Source organism: Triturus cristatus, chromosome 11 (genome assembly GCF_964204655.1).
Source record: "Triturus cristatus chromosome 11, aTriCri1.1, whole genome shotgun sequence".
In the NCBI taxonomy this organism is placed as follows: domain Eukaryota; kingdom Metazoa; phylum Chordata; class Amphibia; order Caudata; family Salamandridae; genus Triturus; species Triturus cristatus.
The window spans coordinates 521,479,006-521,497,775 of record NC_140594.1 but is presented as its reverse complement, the minus strand read 5'-3'; the positions used below and the strand labels follow the sequence as shown (position 1 = coordinate 521,497,775).

General features: G+C 47.6%; 1 protein-coding gene across 1 annotated transcript in view; it reads left to right on the top strand.

Moving 5' to 3' along the window:
- LOC146784506 (zinc metalloproteinase-disintegrin-like VLAIP-B) overlaps positions 1–18,770 on the top strand; it is a 3,216,124-nt gene that overhangs the window by 2,403,313 nt on the left and 794,041 nt on the right. The window contains exon 15 of the mRNA XM_085632968.1: positions 7,345–7,447. Coding sequence (XP_085489094.1) covers positions 7,345–7,447 — 103 coding nt within the window. The remainder of the gene's footprint in view (positions 1–7,344; positions 7,448–18,770) is intronic.

Below are 18,770 nucleotides of genomic sequence, written 5' to 3'. Positions count from 1 at the left end.
TCCATAAAAGAGGAGACTGGTTTCTGTTCTGCAGACTGCCTCATTCAGTTGCTAAGGCTTCTGTGCGACGTAGTCTCACTCATTTGAGTTTAATAAAGATGTCTTTTCATATTTCAGCTTCTGTTGCCAAGTTCTTTGTTATATTATCAAGATATGCAGAATTTTATAATACCACATCAGGAAGTACTCGAAGTCATAGGGTGCTACCCCTAGCACCTCTGGGGTCTCAAAAATTGGAGTACTTCAGAACAATCCAAGTGACGCTCATGTATGGATAATGTAATATCACGGACTAAGACAACAGATTCAAGTGTATGGGGCGTTACAACTCTGTAAATATTTGAGGTTTTTGATTTGGTGCTGTATCAGTCTATTTATTCATTCATTTATTTCGTTGTATTCTTGTGAGCATTAGATGTATTCGTTTTTACTTCTTGGGTTTTGATTTGGGAGGGTTCGAAATTCAATTTGAGCAGCTTTAAGTAGGATAGAGCTAATGTAGCATGTGAAACGTTGATGTTGAATGGAGATTGTTTTGGTTTTATTCCTTCGACAACATTCTGGGTGCTGTTTCTTTAAAGATTCGAATTTCAACCAGACTAGGTCATGGGTTAGAATCACACCTGTTTCCTATAGTGCACGAGGTTAAAACTACGGTGGAAGGGTTTGAGTCAAAATTGAATGCTGACATTGTCGTATGTTGCTGCACGTTACGATGTTATTGCCGCTTGTCGCTTTCAAGGTGATTCACTCGTTTATATTTGTATAGTGCATTGAAGGGATGGCGATCAGGATTTGCAAGCAGGGTGGGTTTAACAGAGAGGTTTAATTAAGGGAGGCTATGTTGATAAAGGGAATGATTGAATGGGTTGTGGGTTAGTGGGTTTATTAATGAGTTTTCACGTGCTGGGTTCATTTTTATTTTTATTTTTGTTTGAGTAGGGGATGAATTATTGGAGGGAGGAGATGAGTTTAAGGAGTTTCAGGGTTCAAATTGCAATAAGGCTTGACATTTGGGTTTGTTTTTACACTTACAGTATTATTTTATTTTAGTTTAATGCAGAGAGTTTGCTTTTTACATATGGCTGAGATGTCTTTTTTGTTATCCATTTTAGTGACCCCTGACGAAGGGCCCCTGTGGCCCGAAATGCATTGGGTGAAAAGCAATAAACATCTTTTGAGCCAACTTGCTTTCTATGATTCTTTTGAACGTGTCGCTGTCGAAGGCCCGGAGGGCATGCAGTAGATATGTGAAAATGAAAAATGAATCATGTTTGAATCACGCTGTTTTCGCTGGTATGTTAGAAGCATTGATGAATCATGGAAAAAGATTGTGGATTACTGACTGGTTTACCTCGAACAAGATGATTACCATTCAAAAAGGAAATGAGAAGTTGTTGTTGATAAGGATACATTCCTGTTCTCGCAGTGCGACAGATGGGTTCGCACCTGCGTTACTCTTTGGACATTCATTCTGCTATATTTGGCATCCCCAAAACGCTCCTTACACAGACTTTTAAACATATGCGAAATATACGGAAAATATTCCGGATACACCATCAATTGAGGTAAATCGGTATTGTATATCCTGGACGGCCCCCCTCCGGCGCTGCCTAGGGGTTGTGAGGTGAAGGTGGTAACAGACAGCTTCAAATACCTGGGGATCCATGTCACATCAGACCCAGATGACGTTATGACCAGAAATGTTCTGGGACGTCTGCAAAGACTGCGCTGAGATGCCAAACACTGAAAATCACTACCCCTTACCCTGCTGGGAAGAGCAGCGCTCTTCAAAATGATGGCACTCCCCAGATTTCTCTATGCCCTACACAAACCCCTTTCTTGGTCCCTACGTCATATTTTAGAGCAATAAAGTCGCAGGTGAATAATCTCCTTTTAGATGGAAAACTCGCTATGATAGCCATGGCTAAACTGTTCAAAAGCTGGTATGACGGTGGCATTGCACTCCCAAACGTCCAGATGTATTACTGGGCCTCTCAATTGGCCGTGATCAATCAATGGCTCCATTCGCCCCAAACTGAACCTGCTTACCGGTTAGATAGACATGCCCAAGAAACAGGGGGAATCAACCGAATACTCTATAATAAAACGCAGAAAACAGATCTCTTAGGACCTACCGCACATACAGTTCAACTATGGTATGCGTGTTAGAATTAGGGATCTCTGGTTGGCACAGGTAGGTACTTGTGACAAGCAGGGACCCTCTCCTCTAGTCAGGGTAAGGGGGTACACTCCTAAAACAACCCCTGCTCACCCTCTAGGTAGCTTGGCGCGAGCAGACAAGGCTTATCTCAGAGCGTTATAGGTTAAGCATTTGTGACCATATACAGTAACTCAGTGACAACACCACAAATGGACACCACACTAGATTTAAATCAAAAATAGTGATCTTTTATATAAGAACTTAGCACAAGACCAAATAACGACAAAAAGGACATACACAGTTCAAGAATATGATTTCAGAAAGAGTTCTTAGGTTAGCGACAAAATCATTCACCTTAGCGTCAGTTTTAACCCACAGTACCTGGTGATGCGATAAAAGTTCTTAGTGGCGCTTCAGCGTTAAAAATCAAGGTGTAGCTTATCCGGTAGAAATGTACTCGCTAAGGCACGATGCGTCAAAATTCGGCCCGCTAACGAGCGGGGCGACAATTTCACCAGCGATTATCGTGGTTGGGTCTGCGACGATTTTCGCAGCGATAAAATTACTCACGCTAACGAGCGGTGCGATGATCTTGGCTTGGTCTGCGACGATTTCATACAGCAGCGGCAGGCTCTGCGATGAAGTACGCAGCGATAGAATTCTTCCCGCTAAAAGGCGGAGCGGGGATCTTGGCTGGATGTGCGGCGATGTCCGCAGCGATCAAATCCGGTCCGCTAACAAGCGGGGCGATGATTTTTCCAGAGCTGATCTGGCTCAGCGGCAGCAGGCTCTGCGACGATGTTCGCAGCGATCGAATTCAGCCCGCTAACAGGCGGAGCAGGGATCTGGGCTGGTAGCGATCAAATTCGGCCCGCTAACGAGCGGGGCGACGATTTTCCCAGCGCTGATCGGGCTTAGCGGCAGCAGGCTCTGCGACGATTTCCTCAGCGATAAAATTCTGCACGCTAACGAGCGGTGCGACTGAAATTTTATCGCTAAGCCGGCTGTGCGTGAAAAAGTGGAGATCTTTGGTTTCTTTCTTCTTGGCCAGCTTCCCAACAGCAGGCACAGCTCCCAGAGGCCCCACAACTGGTTCCAGCACTCTAGGAGGGGCAGAACTCACACAGCAGAGTTCAGGGGGAAGCTTGGGGTGAAGTCCTTTTGTTCCTGGGACTTCTTAACAGGAGGCCAGCTCTACGCAGGCCCTTGGAGATCTTTTAAGCACAAGTTGAAATAAAGTCTTTTGTAGTCTTTCTCCTCTCCTTCAGCAGCAAGGCAACCACTGCAGGCCAATCCCCCAGGTCAGGGACAGTACTCCTCTGGGGTAGAGGGGCCTTTGCCCAGCCAGAACCAGTTCCTGAGGACTTTGTTGACATGTCTCTGACTTTTCATTCAGGGTGCAGGGCAGAGACATCAGCCACTCCACAGAAGGTGGAGCCAGCATTGTGGTGGCAGAGCACAGCCCTATTCAGAGTCCAGGTGCACTCCTCCCACCCATCTGGATGTCAATCTCTCTACTCACCACCAGGCTACCTAGCCCTGCCCCTCTGGAATTCCCCAGCCCTGTCACTCACAGAAACCAGACAGCAGATACACATCATAGCAGAGGCGGGCTGAAATGGTTAGGCAAGCAAATACCAGCTTTCTAAAAGTGGTGTTTGCAAACACAGAATATTAAAATAAACTTTACTAACAGATGTATTTTATTATTCTGAGTTCGGGCATACTAAACTCGAATTTCTTCCATGTTCCCTGGGTCTGTTAGGATCATAGAATGTAACAATTCTAACAGCCCATTCTGGCCTATGAGAACAGGTAGCCTTGCAATAGTGAAAAACGAAAATGGCTGTAATTCACTATATAGGACATGCCACACACATCAGGGCTTGTCCTACCTTATGCTTACAATGCACCCTGTCCTTTGGCCTACCATAGGGGTGACTCACATGAAGTAAAGGGAAGGTTTAGGGACTGGCGTTTTGTCACATAAACACTGTGTTGTGTTTACACTTGTGTTGCTGTGTTGTTTTTTACACTGTTTTACACTTGTGTTGTTCCCGGGGATCTTGGGAGACTGGCGGGGCCATGGGTGCCTCCTGCTGGGTGGTTTGAGTGGTGGGTGGGGTCTCCTCGATGCAGCTGGTCAGCCCTGATCCTGGAGGTGAGTCACGGATGATGTCAATGATGTCTAGGAGGGCTTGTGTGTCGATGCTGGGGTTGTCCTCCTCATCATCAGTGAAGAGTGGCTGGGAGTGCTCTGCAGGGGGTGTTGACGGTGACCCTGCAATTTGAAGGGGAGATGGTGTATTGGAATGTGTCCACATGTATGTAGCCGCATGGTACATGTTGATATTCAGACAGCATGGCATTGTACATTGTGACAGTCTGTGGATCTGGGCGATGACCCAGAGTCATTAAGGTTGTGCGCTGTGCTCTGCTTGATTGTGCATGTGTGCCATCGTGGCCCTCTCCACTTGTCCCCCAAGTACCTGGTGGTCACTCACTCTGTTGCGGTTGTGTTGTGTCCTGTCGAGCAGTGTCCGGTCCCCCGACTCCGGCCACAGTATCCACACTGATGACTTTCGACACCAGCTCCTCCATGTCATCCAGCTCGAGCTGTGGCTCTCGGCCCCCACCTCCAGTCTGCAGTGCTGCCTTCTGGTTGGCTGCGAGTTTCTCATTGATCTTCCACTTGATGTCATTCCATCGCCTCTTGACCTTGTCCATTATCCTCTTGTGCTCTCTGACTGCATTCACCTTGTCCACGATGTCCCGCCATAGTCCAGTTTTGGTGCACAATGACACGTTGGAGGTGATGAACAGTTGCTGATGGTGTTCCATCACCTCCGTGACTATGATCCTGTTCGCCTGCGGACTGAACTTCGTCTTCCTCTTCTTCATGTCCTTGCCCTTCCCTGTCCCCAAGGTCTCGGGCTGGTCGTCCGGGGTGCTTGTGAGGTTGCGCTTGTCCTCTGCGCCTGCTCCGGCTTCCTCCATGGTGCTTGGGTGTTAGTCAGTTGGTGTTTGGGTGTTTTTTTCTACTTTTATGGTAATTTTTCCCGCCGGCCAGGTGTGTGTTGCAGGCCTGGTGCTGCTTATCGCTGATTTCCTCATCGCGCTTTGGCCCATCGCAGGATTTTTGATGTTGTAGATTGTGTTTTTATCTCCATCGAGGTGGTTGTATCGCGGACATTGTCCGGGGTTTCGGCAGACTATCACATGGTACCGCCTTGTTGTGAGTTCCACGTTGACACTGGGTTATTTTCCTGCGATGGGCTGCGATGTTGAGAGTTTGGTTAAGCTACACTTGTGGTAGTTATCACATGTTCTTGTGATTATACCCCAAAATATATATTTGTAAGCCAATGTGTTTTATAAAAGAACCACAATTACTTATTCAGATTAACTCCATAGGAATCCATTCAGTTGAGGGCAACCAGTTTGGTGCCACTGCTGTGACAAATTATTCTTGGCTCAGGCAATTCACGTATAGGTAGTATAGATGGGTGGTCTCTTTATTAGGATCAATATGAAAATCGGGGAGCCATGTTGATCATCATGGGAGATAGGATGTTTTATTATTTGGCTGTAGCTCCTTAGGAATGTCATTGGCTGGTGGGTGGCACAATGGGCCCAAGGTTTAGTGGAAACGTTGTTTGGATCAGGCTAAAACCTACTGGACCTTATAGGGGGAGGTGGTGTGTTTGAAAAACAAATTACATAAGTGTGAGTCAATGCCATTTTCCTACAGGAGAACTGCAATTACTTATTTGGACATGATCGCACAGGAATACATTGAGGTTAGTGCACATCATTTTGTGTCACTTGTTGTGACAAATTTTGCTTTGCTCAGGCAATTCACATATAGATACTATAGAGGGCTGCCCCCCTCCCCTTATTAGAATCAATATGAAAATTGGAGAGCCACGTTGATCTTGATGGGAGAAAGGGTGGTTACTTATTTGCCTATAACTCTTTAGGAATGCATTGGTTTGAGAGTGGCACAGTGGGCACAAGCGGAAACATCGCTTGGCTCAGGCTAAATCTTCATGGAGCTAGTAGGGGGATGTGGTGTGTTTGGAAAACATCCTACATATTTGTTAGCCAATTTGGTGTTCCTATAAGAAAACAACAATTAATTATTCGTATCTAACTCTGTAGCAATGCATCAAAGTGAGGACGACTAGTTTGGTGCCACCTGGTGTGACAAAGTTTGCTTTACTCAAGCAATTTACATACAGGTAGTGTAGAGGGGTGACCTTAATGGGAGAAAGGATGATTACTTATTAGTCTTTAACTGCATAGGAATGCATTGACATGAGGGTGGCACAGTGGCCCCTGGTGGAAACATTGCTTGGCACAGTCTATGGAGCTTATAGAGAGACACAGTGAGTTTAAAATATTTGTGAGCCAATATAAATATCCTATAGGAAAATTAAGATTACGTATTAAGGGTGCCTTGAGGTCAGGATGACAAATATGGCACCACAAATTATGATTGGCTCAGACAATTCACATACAGGTATGGCACAGAGGTGCTCTGTTTCTTAAGATGAATATAAAGTTTTAGTGTAGCAAAATTTTCCTGTGTTTTGGTGGACAGCTGTCTTGTGTCAGACTAAATCCTACTAGGCATAATAGTGGTATGTGTTCTGATTTAAACACAACATGTACATGGTATGGCAATGCAAAGTCCGATAAAATGGAGTTAGCATTTAATGTTGTATTTTTTATTAAATGTTGCATGCAAATAAAATGCTGGGTAAATAAATTGTTGGCCAAAAAAAAAAGCTAACTTCAGCCTGCGAATAAGATGCTGCTCGAATAAGAAGAAGGCTTCAGCCTGCGAATATGAAGCTGGCCGAATAAGAAGCTCACTTCAGTCTGCGAATAAGATGCTGGCTGAATAAGAAGCTAAATAAGAAGCTAACTTCAGCGTCATACTTGAGTAGGTGCTTCCTGTGGTGGACAGTGCATCCTCATTCAGTGAGGACAAGTACAAGTGGGACCAATGAGGGGGTAAAGAGTAATTTTCAATAGAACCAACACTGCTGGTCTTGAGCAGTCATCATATGTGTTCAGAAAAGTCTTTAGCACTGGGTAAACAGCAAACATTACCAAAGATAATTGTCATTCCCAGTTATGTGTTTTTGATCTGTTTTACTTTTATTTTCTCTCAGGAGCCCAGCAAGGTCCGGATTCATGTTTTGATGTGAACTTGAGAAGTGTTTACTATGGCTTCTGCTCATATGCAAACGGCAGCTACATTGCTTGCAAACGCAAGTAAGTATGCAGTGTTATAGTGTTAATTTTGTCACTTAAAAAGTCTACTGATTTAAATAAGGGATTAAGAAATGTCAAAGAAAACATGAAGGCCGGTAAAAAAAATTACATTGAAATATTGTTGTGTTTTTAGGTATTCACTCTAAAGATGATTCTTGACAGTAAAGCCCTTTTGCCGGTAGTTTCATATTTATGTGTCATTATATGGACCATACAGAGGTTTCATCAGTGCTGTAGTTGGGCTCACCTTTTGTGGATTTCACTCTAAGCCAATCTTCTCTCGGCCTCACCAACTTGATAGTCTCCTGCAGCAGCCTTGCTTTAATGTCCCTTCAATTTGAAGTTCCCCTTTTGCTAGGACTTTTCTCTTTCTCATAAACGTATGCTTTGTAATTTCCATCCACTGTTCTCTGTGGCTTTTGTCTATCATTTCCACTGAATATCTTATCCTTTATTCTCTAAACGACTTAACATGAGCGGGGCACATGCTTGTTTGGTGTACTGCCTTGTATGAATGAGCGCCCAGCAGCAGCGGCTCCTCCGTTAAGGTGGAGGAACGTTGCATCAGTGCTCTCTCAGCAGCGAAAACATGAGAAAAATAAAATGATAATGAAACAAGTTATTATCGTTTTATTGTTCCTCTCTGAGCTGAGTCAAGAGCGAGGCCAGGCCATCGTGATGGACAGCAGCTGCAGTATGGAGGAGGAGTGGTGAGCACTGCTGCAAGTAAGCATGTCAGTTTTGTCAGAATTCTTAGGATGGGCAAAACAACATGCACATTTAGATCTGTCCACCCAAGCTGTGCTGCACAGCTGGGTTGAGAACAGACACATGCTCCAAGGGCCTGTCTGAGCATCAATCCAGCACACTCAGACCAATAGCGGCGCTTCTCTCATGCTGGGTAGTACGAGCATGAGAGCAGCGTATGGATAGGGGTGGGGGAGTCTGGGAGCCTGTGCATGGACTTCTGAGAGTCTAGAAGAGCGGGCAGCAGGTAAGTAGTATTTTATTTTTTTCTTATTTGTCCCCCCTGCGCTGCACCCTGTGCTGCTCCTGAACTGCACCCCCCCCGCGCTTTCTCACCACTTTTATTTCATAGCAGCCGCAACTGGCGGCCAGGCAGTTTGGTAATGAAGGGTTGAACTGGAGCTCTTGCCTTCCAGGGGCAAACGTCAATGATAAGCCTTTGTACAAAAGAGAGCATGGGCTTTATACACTAGAAAGTATGCTTATCCGACAGCTAGCACCCGTGGATATAAGTTGTAGCATCGTGCTACACAAGAACCACAGACACGTCGTGTATTTATCGTTAACCACTGAGAGCTTTATTCTCACATCTAACTCTCACGCTGTCCCTGTCCTAACTGCCATATCCCCTCGTGACTCCTCCTCTTCCCTCGACCCTCTGTCTCCGCCCTCCCCAGCTACTAGACTGCTGGCTGTATTACATCTCCCCTTTTCTTCATAAAATAACAGAGCAACAGTGCTCTAGTCCATCTCCTCAATGAGTCTCTTGGGTGGCCGGATCTCACGCCGTGGCCGCAGTGGCATGTTCCCGGTGGGCGCACTCGCCACTGGCTCACTTTGCTGCCCTCGGTCCCCAGCGTCGATAGGGTCATGTTCTTCACTTGCGGGTAGGAGAGTCATGTCTATCCCTGGTCCATTCGGGTCTCGCGGACACCTCTTGAAGTGAGAGACATTTCTAGTTATTCTGCGCTGCTCAGATTCCGCGGTCAGCATGGTGCCCTTCTGGTGGGTGACTACCAATGGCTCATCACGGAAACGGGAATCAGTCTTTTTTCGCTGCTCCTGTTTGACGAGAACGTGATCACCTTCATGCAAGGACGGAGACCTCGCTCTTCTCTTTGCGTCAGCATACGATTTCATTTTGTCCTTGTGGTGCTTGACCGTCACTACCATGTCCTGATGGAGGAGACTTGGTGATACAGCTTGCAAGGCGCCCTCCCAGGTTGGGATGCGATTCCTCATTGGTCGCCCTAGCATGAGGGTGGCAGGGCATTATCCGGTAGTAGAGTGTGGTGTTGTCCGGTACGCTCTGAGGACTTCCGTCAGAGCTGCCTGTAGTTCTTTCTTCTCGGCGGACGCCTGCTGAAATGTCTTTTTAATCGTGGCCATGAACCTCTCAATGGTGCCATTTGCTTGGGGCCAGAGTGGCGTGACTTTGCGGTGTTTGAAGTCCATGTGCTTCGCAAAGGCACTGAATTCCTGTCCATTGAATGGGGGCCCATTATCTGTTTTGACTTCTCTGGGGACACCCCATGTTGCAAACACTTCATCCAGCACCTTGAGAGTACAAGAGGCGCTAGTAGATGATATGATTTGAGCTATGGGAAATCGCGAGTATTCATCAATTATGGCAACTACATATTTGCCAGACTGCAGTGGCCCATAAAAGTCCATGGCGATTTCTTGCCATACTCCACTGGGTAAAGTGGTCATCTGTAGCGGTGCCGGTGGATTACTTTGGCTGGTCAGCTGACAGAGGTGACAGTCCCTCAGCGTGGACTCCACCATCTGATCCAGGAAAGGGAACCAAACACGTTCTCATAGGGCTCTCTTTGTAGACACCACTCCTCTATGGCCTTCATGGGCCAAGTCGATAACTCCCTGCCGTAGTTGACTGGGGATGACGAGTCGTTGGCCTCTTAAGATGACTCCATCCGTGGTGACCGATAGTTCTTCACAGACGTGCCGGAATGCCTGAATCTCTTTCCGAGTCGTCGCATCTGTGTTTTCTTCTTGTGTTGTATGTCTCCATTTATTCGTGCGGATCCGGTGTACCACTATTTGCAGGATGGTGTCCTGGGCGGTGACTTCCCGAATGACGTCCATTGGAATGGCCGGTGGCAGTGCTCGGGTAGTCACGAAGTGAATATATTCCTCGGCAACCGAGGGGCTCGATTCTGAAGATGGTTGAGGATGACGGGACATGTAGTCAGCCGGGTTCTCCGCCTTCCCCGGTTTATGAATAATTGTGAACGTGTACTCCTGAAGTCGGAGACCCCACCTCTCAATTCTCGGAGGCATTTTGGATTTGGGATTGCCGTAGATGGTGAGTAGCGCCTGATGATCCGTGATCAGGGTGAAGTGCTTGCCATATATGAACACATGAAAATGTTCGCACGCCCACACTACAGCAAGACTTTCCTTCTCCGGCTGGGAGTACTTCTTCTCAGGATCCGACAGGCTGCGGCTAGCATATGCAACGATCCGCCTCTGATCAGAGTCATTATCATATTGGGCCAGGATGGCCCCTAGTCCAACAGGGCTGGCATCAACAGTGATCTCTGTCTTCCGTCGTGGATTGAAATAGGAAAGGCTGTCGGCCGACTCCACTGCACGCTTTATCTCCGTGAACGCCCTTTCACACTCAGGTGTCCAGTCAAACGGCTGACCGAGCTTGGTCAGGATCCGAAGAGGGTGACTGATAGTCGCGTAGTCCCGGATGTAGCGGGCACAATAACTGGCCATCCCTAGGAAAGATCTCAAATCATTAACGTCCTGCGGGCTGGTGGTGTTGTTCAATGTCGCAATCTTATCCGGGTCAGGCTTCATGCCCTCGTCGGAGAAGATATGACCGAAGAACTTCAGAGTGGCCTTGTGAGATTCACATTTTTCCTTGTTCAGCGTCAGATTGGCCTCCAGCAGGGCATGGCAAACGCGATCAAGAGCGATGTCATGCTCATTCACATCAGATCCATAGACCAGGATCTCGTCGCTGTAATTCAGCGTGTTCGGAATGTGTTGGATGATCTGGAGGATAGCTTCTTGGAAAATATCCGCGGCGGACGAGACACCAAAGCTCAGCCGTTTGTACCGGAACAGTCCTAGGTGGGTAGCGAACGTGGTGATGTAGCGAGACTTGACATTTAGTTCTAACTGGTGATAACCTTTATTCAAGCCCAACTTTGAAAACACCCTTGCGCCATTCAGAGCAGCGATCATATCGCTCAGGTGTGGGCCAGGGTGCCGCTCTCTTTCAATTGCGGTATTAGGCAAACGCATGTCGACGCACAATCTCACTTTGTTGGGAGTCCCTTTTTTCGGTACGATGACCACCGGCGATACCCACGGCGTCGGGCCATCCGTGCGCTCGATGATGTCCGCTGACAGCAGTTCTTGGAGTTCCTCTTCAACCGCACTCTGAAGATGATAGGGAACCCGTCGTGGGTGCTGCGCAACAGGCTTGACCTGTTCATTGATGTGCAGCCGAACTTGGCAACCTCTCAGCTTGCCTAGACCCTGAAAGAGTTCGGGAAACTTAGTGACGTAGTCCTGTGTGTTGTTGATTTTGAAAAGAATCTCCACCAGGCGAAGCCGCTCCGCGGTGGGGAGGCTGAGAAGGCAGTCGGCCTCAGGCCCTTTGATGACGTGAATGACCGCCTGTATGGTGATGGTGCCATGCGTGAGCGTTGTGTGAAACTTGCCCAGACAGGGGAGTGGTTTGTTGGACATCCACGTGAAAACGCGGACCGGTGCAAACGTCAGTGGAGGCTTTGGGACCATTTTGTCATGCTCTGTGACTGGAATGTAGTTCAGCGAAGCACCGCTATCCATGACAAATTTAGTGTTGTGATTCCCCACTTTAATGTCTAGTCGCGGATATTTTTTTAGCTGATCGGGGTCTGCAATCATGTTTAGGTATTCCACTGTGTAGGTGGAGTCTCGGGAGGATGATGAGCTCGAGTCCCGGGATGGGGATCGGCGTTCCCAACATGACCTGCGTGATTCCCGGCTAGAATGTGAGGAGCCTGGGGACCGGACAAGTTCTCCTTCAACAGCTCCTATGTGATGTTTCCGAGTGTCTGAGCGAGACGACCTCGTCGGTTCACTCCGCTTGTTTCGGTGGTAGTCCCCACACATTGCTTCGAAGTGATTGGACCGCCCACATTTCCTGCACCGTTGGCCCATGGCCGGACAGGTGTCCACATGGGGATAGTCACGTCCACACCGGTAGCATCGCTTAGTCCTTTCTGTCTTCCGATCTCTTCGCCTGAGCTCCCTTCTCCTATATTCCGGACGCCGTTGGTGAGACGACGTGCTATGCCTCCAGTTGTTTTCCGGCGAATATTTCCTTCTGCCACTCGGGCGTTCTTGAATACGGTGCACTTGCTCATGGCTGGTGTTGTGACCTGTTTCAATGGTGGCAGCGTGTTCCTCCGCTTGATCATAAATGCGGGTCATTTCTTCAATCTCTTCTAATTCATGGGGTTTCCTCAATAACCGTCGCCTAAGTGTCTCTGAGTGGCAACCTGTTATAATTTGCGATTTGATTGCAGCGTCAGGCGAGAACGTTTCAAACTCGCAGTATCTCGACAGTCGTCGCAGCCTGGTGATGAATGCACCCATCGCCTCCTCCTTTCCTTGGCGTGCTTGATGGAATGTATGGCGCTCATAATCTACGTTTCTTTTGTGAAGGAATTTTTTGTTCAGTGCCTCACGCACTTTGTTATACGTCCCTGTTTCAGCAGGTGGAAGATCCTTTATTATTTTGCTTATTTCTCGGCCTGCGAGGTTGCGGAGGGCAATTAACTTCTCTTTGTCTTACGTCACCTTGGATCCCTCAACATAGTCTTCGAAGTCCTCTAACCATTCCTGCCACTTGGGGCCCATGCTCCCTCCGGTGGTCACGGTCAGACATTCCGGAGCTCGCAGGTGTGATCCTCCCGCAACCAGGGGCTGCCGTTGTGGTGAGGTTGCCATTGCGTCGTCGTCCTCTTTCCACTCCCTCTATGGGTCCTGTTTCTTGATGAGTTCTCGCCAATGCTTGTTTAGGTCTTTTTATCAATGCTTATTTGTGTTTACTTGCTAATGCTTGCTTATTTATTCTTGCCACTGCTTGTTTATTTCTTCTTATCAATGCTTGTTGGTTTGCACTTGCCAATGCTTGCTTGCTCTCGTCAATGCTTGTTTATTAATGCTTGCTTGCTCTCGTCAATGCTTGTTTATTTTCACTTGCCAATGCTTGTTTATTTCATCTTGCCAATGCTTGTTTGTTTGCACTTGCCAATGCTTGGTCACGCCAATGCTTGTTTGTGTCTCTTTCCGCCAATGCTTGTTTACTTGTTTTTGCCAATGCTTGCTTAGGCTACTGTGTGCCTGACTTCAAAATGGCCGCTCCCTGAAAATCAAGGGGTCTGTCTCGAAGGCCTGCCTGACTCCAAGATGGCCGCCGTCACTGCATACACACGAGGCTTTCTCTCGTGGCTCATTCAGCCCTCATCATTCCGGACTCACCAGCGGGCATCTTTGACAGGTGGCACACCTCAAATCCTGCTTCTCCCTCACAGCGACTGCTCAGGTGAGGTCGGGGTGGGCTCCCGCCTTCTTCTGCAGCTTCCCGCGATCTTCCTCGCGACGGCGTGCCGAAACTCACGCATCCAGCGTGAGGTTTGCCGGCATTCAGAGAGCTTTCCAGCTCACACTTCAGCGCGCTCAACGGCGCTCGCCAGCAGACCCTCGGGGACAGCGTCTCCAGTGCTGGGGCACTCCTCGTTTTACTCTTGGGCACAAGACAGGGTCAGGGTGGGCTCCCGACCTCTGCACTCACCAGCGTCCTCCCAGCCACACGTGAATCGCGCTTCAACGCGATCAGCTCTGCACGATTTCTGCCGTTCTGTGGTCAGTGGGGCTTGGTCATCCCACCCTCGTCGCCAGTTGTAGCATCGTGCTACACAAGAACCACAGACACGTCGTGTATTTATCGTTAACCACTGAGAGCTTTATTCTCACATCTAACTCTCACGCTGTCCCTGTCCTAACTGCCATATCCCCTCGTGACTCCTCCTCTTCCCTCGACCCTCTGTCTCCGCCCTCCCCAGCTACTAGACTGCTGGCTGTATTACATAAGTGACTCTATGTGATCTGCTGGCTTCACATCGATAGTCGGAGGTCTGAAGGATTGGATAGAAAAGCCAAATGATGGCAGCATCCAGGAATATCAAGAGGGAAGTGAGTGACAACTAGGGCAGCTATGACTGTCCCCTTATCAGCAAGATACAAAACAAATCAAACAGGATGTCATATCTTATAGTAGTTCTGGGACATAGGACGCCTACTAAAAGGAACTCTAAGCTCTGGTGAGAGTCATATGTGTGACTTTACGGTCCTTATATTTTCTCCAGTTCATAGCACTGCTTCTTAACATAGTTGTGTGGTGTGATGAAAAAAGGTTTTCCAAGGCCGAAGGAGTTGGGGTGAGCAGTATCTTTGTTGACGTGAATTATAACTTATAAAAATAAATGATAGTGTGCCCAAATTGAGGGAGCTGGACAGTATAGAAGACTGAGCTAAGAGTTAAAATCTCAAGGGCTAGCAGAGAATATCAAAAAGAGGTTGAAGAATGACCAAGCTTTGATTGTCACTGAACTCTTAACCTGACAGAGGAAATAGTCCAGTAGGATGGGGAAGAATGTGTGCTCCTAATGAACCAAGAGCAAAAACCACATCTGTAATCCCTCTCAGAGAAATATGTCCATGGCCAACGCAAAGTCTTGCCACCAAAACAAGAGAAGGCTACAAATGAATAACAGGAATACAATTCTGTTTTGTATTTGTCATTGAAGGAAACTGGAATATTATGTGGTATGGCTGGGTAACGACTTACACAGTACTGCAAGAAACAGAATGCAAAAAAAAAATAGATATGCAGCTGCTGACAGTGAATGATGGTTGTGGGGGTCGGGTACGGAATTGGTGACCAACAAGCTTTAGCAGCAGGAATCACAGCAAGAAGGTACTGGAACTTCACTGAGCTTGGAGGAGTAAGGGAATGGCCTGAAACTTTGGGACAGCTGGGACTACAACTCCCACAATGCACTTTACCACCTGGATTTGGGTGATTCCAAGGAGGGTCCGATGGCCAGAGATTCTATGAATACGGCAAATGTTTTTACCTGCAGTTTGCAGGGGAATATTGCCATTAGTCCAGGGGAGACTGAGGGTGCTTCTGGCTTTCACAAGGGCCCCTCTCTTCTGAAGTTCTAGGTTTTAACCAACGACAAGGGTTGTTCACTCAGTTCCAAGTCTGTTGCCTCAGGACAAAGTATCCCTCTTTTGCTTTGGTACTGTGGGCAAAGTCCTATTGTCAGCAACATGAGTCTCCTCTTGGTCCTTCCTTGATGCAAGTTTTTCAGATCTGTGGTTCTGGTGTCAGGGTATCACTTAAATCCCAGATTTAGGGGAGATAGGGGTGTGAAAACTTGTAGCCAATGGCAGCTAGTCACTGCAGCTAGTCGCCCACAAGGTGACCACATTCGAGGGTGTCGGTCATCTTTTCTACCCAGAACACTCTTTCTGTCATTCCTAAAGATGGCAGAAATCAAATTGTGGTGTACAGACCAGGCTGCTCACCCTGGAGGTATGGTCAGCCTTTTGGGGGTGTACACATCCCTTAATAGCTAATTGTCCACCTGCCTGGGTGCACATGTGTCTGGAGCAGGAGCAGGGCTGTTTCCTCCACTGGGATTCAGCCCTGATGCATTTCAGAGGCAGTGCAGCAATTGAAGCTCACTCCCTTTATGTGCCTCTTCATTAGGATACTTGGGGGGAGGGAGGTGTGACATCCGTTCTGCCCAAGTCTTTGTTCTTAACTCCTGGGACTAATCACACTGCCTGGCAGGGGGACAGATTCCTTTCTTGGTGGCAGGGGCTACAGAAAGTGCCAGCTGGTCAGCCAGAACACAGAGAAACTGGAGCAACCTTTAAGGTGCCACCTGGGTGCATGCCAGTCACCTGGAGCATGAAACTTGTGTCAGGGTTGAGGAGGCACATTGTTTTTTGTTTTTTCAACTTTATTTATCCTTTTGTACACATATAAGCAGTACAGTATCCATTTTTGGACCAACATATCACACATTGGGAGGTGAGAACATAATTGGGGAAAAAAATGCATATCATTCAAAGTTTTGCGAGACAGTTGAGGCACATGTCAGAGGAGTCAATCCAATAAACACGAGACACAATACATATTGATACCAGAAAACCTCCGTAGATTCATGTCATTTAAACATGCCCAAGTATTCTATCCCAGGAAGCAGAGGGGCCAGCCTGCTTGCCGAGATTTTAGCAAAGAGCTTCATATAGGTATTGAGCAAAGACAATGGCCTGTATGAGGAGCACTGCTCGGGTGGTTTACCTGGCTTTAGCTGAGTAATCAGCATGGCTTCGCACATAGTTGGAGGCATGGTACCCTTGCGGGTCATCTCCTCAAAGAGATAAACTAGGTGCAGGATGAGATGGTCCTGGTGGGCCTTGTCGAAGGCCACTGTCAGGCCGTCAGAACCGGGTGCTTTATCGCTGGGCATGTCTTTTAGCTCAGCAGCAATCTCAGTTGGTGGAGGTGGGCCATCAGCCGCTCCCTGTGTGCATTGGACAGCCACTTTATTTCAATATGAGCTAGATATAATCTGCAAACTCTTCTGCACACAGACTTTGCGAGTTGTACAGTTCTGAGTAATAACTGCGAAACCTTTCCACAATCTGCACTGCACCACACACCGGCATTCCACTATCATTGTGTAACACTAGCACATCGTTGCTTCCTCTACCGGGCTGAGTCAGGGTCGTCAACGTGGCACTAGTTCTCTCGCCTCCTCCATACAGCCTAGCAGCAGCATATTTCCCTAGATGTGTTATATCAGTCTACACCGGTTTGTTGTATTCATCCAACTTTTCCCTAATCTGTGCTAACACCCCAGGCTCTGACCCCACATGCGTTGTGCACTCCAGCACAGCTAACTCCTTCTCCAGTTTTTGCAAGTGATCTCTAATGGATCTGAGCACACCTGCATGCTTTGAAATGGTTATGCCGGGTATATAGGCATTATATGCCTCCAAAATCGTGGCCATCTGGGACAAACTCCCCAGGTTATTGCGGAAATAGCCATCAATCGCCTGCTCAATCCCTAACAATGCAATGTGTCTGATAATGAATATTGCGGGAAATGCCAGGTAAAAGCCCTCAGCTGCATATCCCCAACCATTAATGTCAGTCTTACCAGTGAGTGATCTGAGTATGTACGAGGTAGATGCTCACATTGGCTTATAACGGGCAATAAGCCACGTGGGGCCAACTAGAGGTTGATACAAGTATAAATGTCATAAACGGACAAGTAATGAGTGTATTCCCTGCCCTGCAGGGAGCAGAAATGCTGGACGTCTACCAAACCATCTGCCTCAGCTATTGCAGCTTATAGCTCTGGCTGCTGTCGATGGTCTTCTGGGGGGGCCTAGATCGATCCAGCCAAGAGACGGTATGCAATTAAAATCCCCACCTTGGAGTTGTGGTATATTTCCATGGTTCGCAAGCTTACTATGTAGGGAGCAGTAAAACTGTGGGTCATCGTAGTTATCTTTGCGGCAGAGTACCAATACATATCTTCCCCCTGGGTCGACACACACTTCATGAAGTTGTATACCTGACCCATGATGCGCCCACACCAGGACCCCTTGAGCATGCGTCATGAACCCTGCAGCATGCCAATGCCTCTCATTCTGCATTGAGAACGCAACCCAGTGTGTAGTGCTAAGTTCGTCTCCTGTAAAATAGCTATGTCTATGTGATGTCACTATAAGTACAGCACTACCTTACGTATTTTGCTTTTATCATTCAACCCCCTGACATTCCAGGATGGAAAACGCAGCGAGGCACCACCTGTAACTGGCAGCACCATGGGATCACCCTCTCCACTCATTGCACAACTTTTTAATTAACAGACCAATGATGTTACTCCACATTCTCAGCAAACTCGCTCCTGGCTTCATAGCAAAGACAATTGTGTATAGAAAATTACCCCACCCCCCTCCCACGCCATGTCCCCCAAAGTATGACACAGCATATTGTTTCCCACCCACACATTCTCCCCCCTTTCACACAAGGATTCCCCCCCCGAAGCTGTGTGGAACACACATGAGTGTGGTGATTACTCATGATCTATTATCCAGCTCAGAGTACAGAAAAACCGACAGATAATCATTATATCACATCCAAGCAAACAGTGAACATTTACACCATATAACTATTAGCCAGCGTGTGTCACATACATCTTACCTAGTGCGCCACATAAAAGGACACGTATCAGGTGTGAGTTGCGGATATACCTTTCCCCCTCCCCCACCTCTCTGGGCAACACAGCAAGGTACTGAACATACTGCACAACTGTAGAGGTTGACGAGTCTTCAGTGCCAGTTTGACGGGAGGCGGAGATAGCACAAGCTGCAAAGCAGGGTGCCGAAGTAAAGTGTGGCGGGCTGAGCTCCCTCCTCCTCACCTGCAGATTACCTGCCTGACTATTCCTCTTCG